The sequence below is a fragment of the Hypanus sabinus genome, chromosome 4, assembly GCF_030144855.1.
Source record: "Hypanus sabinus isolate sHypSab1 chromosome 4, sHypSab1.hap1, whole genome shotgun sequence".
NCBI lineage: Eukaryota > Metazoa > Chordata > Chondrichthyes > Myliobatiformes > Dasyatidae > Hypanus > Hypanus sabinus.
Genome location: NC_082709.1, coordinates 30,278,620 through 30,287,469, shown reverse-complemented (window position 1 = coordinate 30,287,469; position 8,850 = coordinate 30,278,620). Strand labels below are relative to the sequence as shown.

At 37.4% G+C, this 8,850-nt stretch overlaps 1 protein-coding gene across 7 annotated transcripts in view; it reads right to left on the bottom strand.

The window, feature by feature from the left end:
* Nucleotides 1-3,049: 3,049 nt before the first annotated feature.
* The window catches only part of osbpl6 (oxysterol binding protein-like 6), a 160,024-nt gene continuing 154,223 nt past the window's right edge, over nucleotides 3,050-8,850 (bottom strand). For all 7 annotated transcript variants that reach the window (XM_059966756.1, XM_059966757.1, XM_059966754.1 and 4 more), the window contains 2 exons: nucleotides 5,255-5,377; nucleotides 3,050-5,080 (listed from right to left, as the gene is read on the bottom strand). In XM_059966756.1, coding sequence (XP_059822739.1) covers nucleotides 4,972-5,080; nucleotides 5,255-5,377 — 232 coding nt within the window. In that variant the 3' untranslated portion in view covers nucleotides 3,050-4,971. The remainder of the gene's footprint in view (nucleotides 5,081-5,254; nucleotides 5,378-8,850) is intronic.

Genomic DNA, 8,850 nt, shown 5'->3' with positions numbered 1-8,850 from the left:
TTTGAGAGTCTTTTGGAAGCCATAGATCTTCCATGTCTATTAATGTGACAATCTTTATCTGTAGATCATTTACATTGCACTGGCAAGTGTACAGGAACTATGAGTCTACTAAAAGAAATAGAAAATTTTAAATAATGGTGCAGAAATTCAGGCATGTAACTCCAGTCTTGCATGTGAAATGACCCAAGCTTCAAAGATAGCAGGGAAATTGAATAATGTGACTTTGAATGCCTCAAAATCATTAAAAAGTGGACAATAAATGCAAGATCGTGTTGATTAATTGCAATAAATTTAGGTTCCTATGCTTCCCTCTGGTTTGACTTCTAAAATACTTCAGCATTTCATTTTGTTTAGTTGACAACTGGCACATAGTTTGGAGTTTAACTAGCAGCAAGGTCTCTGTACTTAATCCTGGACATTTTCTTCTAATACTGCACTCAGTATTTTTGCCTCTTATTTGCTTACTCAGGTTCCTAGAGTAAGCAGTGTTTGAACACTCCCCCATTGTGCATCTAATTCATAAAAATGAGTACTTGACCATAACAGATGCCACAGTGTACCAGAAAGTTAAATAAACCATTGTCCATAGATTAAAACACATACTAATTGGATGCTGTGCTAAGGTAGGTAAATCATAGAAGATTTAAAAAAAAATTAAGGAGCTTCAAGTTCAAAATGATTTTTTTAAAACTCCCATCACAAAGTACTTCTATTTCAAACTATTTAAACCTATAGATTTCCTTCTAAGAACCCTGCAACCTTTGATTTTATATTAATACCAAATGGTAGCAAACATTACAATGATTGAATATTTTTAAGTGGGTGGTGGCTTCTTTCTAATCAATGAAACATAATTAGTCTATTTATTTACTGACATACAGCTCAGAATAAGCCCAGCAATCCCCCAGTTTAAACCTAAACTGATCATGAAACAATTTACAATGACCATTCAACCTACCAACCAGTACATCTTTGGAATGTGGGAGGAAATCCACATGATCATGGGGAGAATGTACGAACTCCTTACAGACAGCGGTGGGAAAATATAACTTGTTTGATTGCTGTAACTAATGATAGTTACAATTAATAAACAATTCATCAGACTTGTTAATCTAACAAATGAAAAGAAGCCTATCAATTATTTCAATTAATTTGCAGGGAAATACACTAGCTGAAGAAAAATCGATGATTATTAAAACCCAGTTGGAGTAAGTCTTTATCCCAAAAGGAAGACAATACATCATGAATTAATAAGATAGGAATCTAGACTGAATTATTATTTACACTGCAGTTCTACAATTTTGAATGTAGATTGTTTCCTAAAACAAGATTTAAAAAAACAACAGAAACCAGTGATCTATTTCTGATTAATTAACTGAACAAATTAAGACTGAAGAGGAAACAATCAATAGCTCCAATGAAGCCATACAGTTTTATTAGAACAAGCACAAATAGCAGCAGTGTGCAGAATATAAGTTATGTATATGTATTAGTTAACAATTGCACTTCTTCAGGGGTTCTTATAAATATGCACTTCAGTTATCAATTTAAGCATCACTTTCAGGTTTAGTCAGATCTTCGTCCTACCAGACAATAAGTCACGACTGCAGACCTTTTGGTAAGGCATTTGTAACATTCATTAGCAGGCTAATTTGTATTTGCACATGCAACTGAATTTACATTGCAATGGACACAGCTGTGTGAAATCCTCTAAACAAACATATTAAAATTCATTATCTATTTAAGTCAGGCACAGCCTGAATATACAGAAAAGTATACACCTGTTGAAATATATAGTACAGGTACAAAGTTGCTCACTTTGTTCTGCAAAGTCAAATGTTTTAGTATGAAAGATACTTCCTTTTTAATGCTTGTTAATTCATAAAAACGAATTTCAGCTTGGGATATGGTGGAAAAGAGAAATAAAATGAGGATATGATGCAAATATCAGTTGTTTGAAAATGTAACGGGATACTAAAACTGATGTTATGTGACTGCAGCACATAGCTTTGTAATCTGCTTGCCTACACACATCCAGATGAACTGTGTCAAGATTTTTATTCTGTGACAGCTGTGGTCAGTAAAATGTTTAATATTTTATTACTGAAGAGATTTTATTCTGAAACTAAATTTTTAGAAAAACTAATGAAAAAGTTACTTAGAACCAATATCAATTTAAACCCAATACACTATGTTGATATCCCCATTTTTGGCCTTAGGACTATACCTCAATAGATTTAACTTTTCAGCACATGAACCTTAAGGCACGCCAGTAGAATTACTGTTCATAAAAGTTAATAGTCAAGTAAAACCACAGGAAATAGATGTAGTTTAAAAAGAAATGTATTGAATTATTATTTAGCTAATGTTATTTTGCTATTTAGGACAAGTAACAATTCCTAAGATGAATTTAGATTGCAAATCAAATACCTGTAATTTCAAGATAAAAAGACAGCTTAATTGATGTATTAAAATTGAAGACAATATTCATAAAGATGGGTAATATCAGCAGATTAAGAACAGTAATATGCTTTTGAGTATTGTTTAAAATTAGTAATTTTAAACAAAAGATTTTAGAATATTAAGATGGCTTTTATACAATGGCAAAACCTAATGGTATTTACATATTCTTACTACTGAATGCACTTCTTTGGAAATACATCTGTAAAAAATTGCTGAAATCCTGATGTGATGCAAACAAAGGACACATTTATGGTGCAATGTCCTAATAGTTTTCTTTTGAAAAGTTAAGCTTTTTAAATTTGTGTGCACTTCATTTACGGTTCCTCTCTGAGAGCATCTCTGTCTGCATCCATTCAATTGAGTAAAGTCTGGGTATTATGATTTTCATAATGCCAGAAAGCAAAAAAAAAAATTTACTTAAGCATCTGGAATATTGGTGGTATGAGAAAATGAAAACACAAACTTGAACAAAATATATCAACATTCAATGCTCCACAAAACATGAAAAACCAAAGAAGTACAGCCCAGCAATTGGCTGACAAGCCCAGTTCCAACTTTCCTCTAGAACCAATGTTTTCAGCAACTGTTACTAGGTGGAATTTTATTATTAAAAATAAAAAATCAAAATTTTGTTACTTAATTGCTACAGTAACAGAGTATAAAGATCGACATTTTAAAGTACAATGTATTTATGAATTCACTGTTATGTTTTCCTGTACAAAAGGAACATTTTAAGATCTAAACAAATGTATTCAACATCAACTAGTATTGTATATCAATTAAGTAAACTTATCAGTCTAGCTGGCTACACAGCTTGAAAATACTTAAAAGATAATAATTTTGTGCAACTTTGTTGAACTTCAAAATTTAACTTTTCTCATTATTCATTAACTTTTACATAAAATCAGGTTGCAGTGCATAAATGCATTTCAGCCTGCTATGCTGGAGACATTGCACCTTTGAAATATAAGGAAAATGCTAATGACCATACCAGATAAAGGAAATATTACAGTTATTCAGAAGTAATTTAAGATAAAATAAAAATGCATATAGCATTAAGAACACATTCAGGTTTTATACTGTTGTAAGAAAAACTATTGTATGAAGCCTTTTTCTTGTGTTTTATGTGGAACTGCTGTAAAGAGCCACAAAATTTAGGGTATCTGCTCAACTTAGAGAAAAAAATCTTTTAACTCCTTGGATGGGTTCTGCCGGCAATTTCCATTTTATTGAAATTTGTCAGGGGACCTGATCTTAGATCTTATCGCCAGCACATGACCTGTAAGCCCATTTATTTGATTAAATTTAAAGGACTTCAAGGAGAAAAAAAAAGAATAAGATTAAATTATATTTTTAGAATGCTTTTAGTTGATTTTACTTCTTAAAAGCAAGGGGCAGGTCTTTACTGGCAGTCAAGGGCACATCCTAAGGAGGTTTGGATATGGGGAATATTCTATCCGTTCAACACCCTGTTGCGTCACTTGAGGATTTGTATCATTCACTGACTCATCACTGGCTACAGGACAGTCTGGGTCACAAGATGGGTCTTCCTGAACTGCAGATGGCATGTTCAAGCAGAATCGAAAATGCAGGCACTGAGCTTGGGCTGTGAAGGCCCCACTCAGAAATATCTAGTCCTATTCCATTTAGCGCTATTGTGAATTGGCTTCTATGCATACTTAGCCTTTAAGTTAACATCTCCATTAACACAGCATTCAATAGCAGGTTTTTATTGTACTAACTTTGCTCATATCTAGCAAACCAAATTGACTAACAAATGTCTACTGACAGTAAATTCATTATACTCCATGTACTTGTATGCATTACTTATCAACAAAGTATTATTTGCACCTTCAAGGCTGATGTTAGAGACAGTAGGACTTTATTCGCACATCCATCGGTAAACAAATATTACTGAAAAAATATATACTTTAAAGCAATTTTTAAAAATTAACATGAAATGCGAATGGAAGCCAATCAATAATGGAGGCTGCCTGAACAGTAGAAGGAAGTAGTTGTAAAGGCTGAATGGGATTCACTTAATAATTAGGAATAAACTTTTGATATGATAACTTGAATTTGAAAAACTAGTTGAGATTCAGTAAGTTTTCAGAATAAAAACTATGTTTTTTTAATGTATTTGCTGTTCTTATAAGGCATGAAAATGAATGATGAAACACTAGCAAAAAGCCGTGATAATTGTTAATGCTTCATTAAGATTATACTATTTTAATAAATATATGACTGTCAAACAGCCATCCCTATTGTGCATTCACTTTAAATTTAACTTTTGGTTTACCAAAAATTCACAGCTTTAGTGGAAAACAATATCGTAAACCAGCAGTGTCTGGGTCATGGCCTATTCCTCATTATACCTGTTACTAAACAGGCATACCTTAGCATATGACCAGCTAAACCACAGGAACGCAATAGGATTTGAAACAGCAATAACTTATGCATAGTTAATTTCTTTTTTCTTGTGAAGAATGTTATTTTTACTTCTTCAAATTACCAGAGTGCTGAAATTTCTAATTTACTGAACCCTGGATCCTTTCGCAGTTCCCAGTAGTTCCCAGTGCTCATCCAGGATTCTCTTTGATTACCTTCAGAAACTTTCCTGGAAAAAGTTATAAATTCGTCAAAGTTACAGATGTGTAAAATCTTTCTCTAAAATAGTCAATAATAATGACAATTCATGCAATAACTAGAAACTGGGCCTACAACAATCATTTCCTTAAAAGCAGCAGGTAGCACACGTAACATAAGACAAGCACATTGAATTAGCACTCACTTAAAATACTGAGGCTGATAAACAGTATTGCTTTCTTCCATAAGCCTTCTCCGCTCCCTTTGCAATTCTTCGATTCTGCGCTTCTCAGATGCAGCGGCTTGGATATTACCTTCTTCTAAGTATCTGATTAGAAAACATGCAATTTTAAGCATTACCTTTGATGATGAATTATTTGACAGGTTATTTTTAAACCAAAAGATTTCATATTTCCAAAAATGCTCTTTGGATGTACTGGTATATTACCATACTAAATTGCAATTAATTTTACAATTAGGATTAATTTCTTGTTTATTACTAGATATGAATGATACTTACTGTCTATAATTATACACAGAATTAACATGCTTTGTAGATAATACAAAACCAGCAGATGTACTATATTTAGATGCAAGACACTTAAGATTATTCTGGAAAATAGAAGCTCATGTATTAATGCGAAGACGATATTTTTCCAAGTAGGTACTGCAGGGATTGGTGTGGAGTGTCAGCTTTCAAGATCAGGATCATTGTCATTTATACACATGTATACAGCTAAACGCAAGATTGTTCTTCTGGGGCTAAGATGCAAAAAACAGTAATATAGCCACATAGAGCACATATAAATGAAATCCAGCACAATACAGTCATAAAATAATATTAGCACAAGTCTGGATGCCATGCCCTGAAGATTGATGGTACATGGGATGTTGTCCTGGACCCACAGTATGCACTAGTTCCTCATCTCACAATGGGTCAATAGCAAACAAAGATAATCCCGTTGGTTTTCCAGGCAGCAAACATTGGAGAGTAGTCTTGACAGCAGAACTGCCTTTTAACCTAGCGTGGATGCCAATGTGCTCTCCCACATCACTTCCTCCCTTAACAGGTTTTGCCGTGGTATGAAAATTTGGTGCATGGGAGAAACCAAGGCTACACACCCCCTCTGCTATCAGCCTTGCTAATTAAGCGGATTTACAGTATTTTGTATTATTAATGTCCAACGGGGGCTTGCAATCAGCGTAGGTGTGAGAGGATGTTTCCTTGCGAGCTAAGCAGGAACTAGGAGCCACTATTTAAGGAAAAAGAGGGTCATTTAAGGTATGGACAAGGTGAACATTCTTCTTCACAGGAGTCTTGGAACACTTCCTCTGAGCACAGTGGTAAATACTGTAGATGTTGGAATCAGAGCACAAAGTGCCAGATGTACACAGCAAGTTGAGCAGCAGTAAGGAATTGCCAACATTTTGGACCAAGACCCTGCATCAGGACAGAGTGGAGAAGGGTGGTGACCAGTATACGAAGGGAGTGGGTGGTGGCCAGTGTAAAGGGGGGGGGGGGTTGGTGTGACAGGTGATTAGTGGACTGTGAAGGGGTGAAGGATAACAGGAAGGCTGTTGACCAAATAGGGGCAGGAGGATGGAGCTGGGAGTTGCAGGTGAACAAGATGGACTAGACAAAGAGAAGAGAAAATGATGGAGCAAGGTTGGAGGGAGAGAAGTGTGAAGGTTGGAGTCAGCTGCTGGAGGAAGATCGCAGAAACATAAAGGGCCACCAGTGCTGGAAAGCTGATATAAAGGAAGCGATAATGGGAGTGTTGGATGGCGGATAAAAACAGAACCAGATAATGGTGAAGGAGGGCAAGTGTGAGGGTGAACTGTGAATGTAGTGGGTAGGTGGGATTGGAAGTTCAACCGAGGAACTACAAGGACAAAGATCAGAGGGGGAGGGCAAAAAGAACCCACCAGAGGGGAGGGTTACTTACAACTGGACAATCATCAGGTTGAAGGCTACCCACGCAGAACGTGAGAATCTGTTTCCCTAGTTTGCATTGGGCCTCATCTGGCATGCAGAATGCAGAGGATGGGTAGATGTGGCCACTCAGAAAGAACTTAGGTGCTCTGCAAGACCGTTGCCCAGTGTGTGCTTGGTTTTTCTAAAGCAGAGGAGGCCACATCAGGAATACCAAATGCAGACCAAATTGGTAGATGCACTTATCAATATTTTTCATTTGGAAAAGCTGTTTAGGTCTCTGGTTAGGGGTGAGGGAGGAGGTATAAAATGCCTCAACAATTGCAGGGTAAAGTGCCAGGGATCAGAGAGATTATTCTTGATAGGAGGTAAGAGGTCACTAGTAGGCAGGAGGTAGACCTGTGATTACAAGCAGATCAACCCTGACTTTTTTAATAATTGGCAGACAAGTTTCCTTCTAAAATCAATAATCAACTCCTTGGGCTTGCTGACACTGAGTGAGAGGCTGCTGTTGTGGCACCACTCAGCCAGATTTTTCATCTTCTTCCTATGTGCTAATTTGGCCAATGACAGTGGTGTCATCAGCAAACTTAAATATGGCATTGGAGCTATGCTTAGCCACACTAGCCTTGTGGTGGACCTGCGCAGATAGAGATTGTGGAGATGTTTTTGCCAATCCAAATGACTGGGTTCTGCAAGTGAAGAAATTGAGGATCCGACTGCACAAGGAGATATTAGGCCAAAGTCTTGAAGCTTATTGATTAGATTTGAGGAATGATAGTGTTACATCCGTTCTCGTCTCGGGATTTGACACCAAATTGGGAGGTCAGTGAATCGGGCTTGTAAGTCCAAAAATTGGATCTGGTTACGCGGGTAGCCTGACGGGAAACCAGCAAAGATGGACGTGGATGAATTTATAGAAAACCCGACTCTGGAGGCAGCCTCCAAATCGGACTTGATAAATTTGGCGAAGGGGTTAAACCTCGCAGAGGTGAGGTTGTCAATGAAAAAGTGGGAGGTGCGAAGGGCAATAACTCAGTATTATATCGGGAAGGATGTGTTTGCGGCTGCAGTATTGGAGAATATCCCTGAAAAGGTACCAGCTAGTGGGATGGCTCAGTTAGAGTTGGAGAAATTAAAGTTGGAACATGCAATTAAGTTAAAGCAGCTGGAGGCAGCCGAGAGAGAGAAAGAGAAGGAAAGGGCCCAGAGAGAGAGGGAGCATGCGCTCCAGCTGAAGGAGTTAGAGGTGAAATGAGAGCATGAAATGTGGTTAAAACAGCTGGAGGCAGCTGAGAAAGAGAAACAAAGGAAACATGACTTGGAGATGGAGAAGTTACAGCAAGAGCCACGAGTTCAGCGGTCAGACCGAGAGGAGCGGTTCAATGTTAGTTGAGAGTTGAGGTTAGTACCTCTGTTCGAGGAGACGGATGTTGATAGTTATTTCTTGCTTTTTGAAAAGGTGGCAGTGAATCAGAAGTGGCCCAGAGGTCAGTGGGTGGCGCTGTTACAAAGTGTGTTAAAGGGGAAGGCACAGCGGGCATATATGACGTTGGCCATGGAGGAGGGACAGGAGGAGAGTTATGACAACGTAAAGGCGGCCATTCTCCGGGGTTATGAGCTAGTACCTGAGGCATATAGACAAAAGTTTAGAAAGTTAAAGAAAGGGTGGAATCAGACGTACACCGAGTTTGCCTATGAGAAGGGGGTGCTCTTGGACCAGTGGTGCACCGCAGAGAGAGTGGGAGAGGATTATGGGTGTCTCAGGGAGTTAATTCTGATTGAGGAATTTAAAGGTTGTGTTTCGGAGGAGATCCGGACATATTTGAATGAGAAACCGCATAAGTTCATCTCGGAATTTGCTAGGT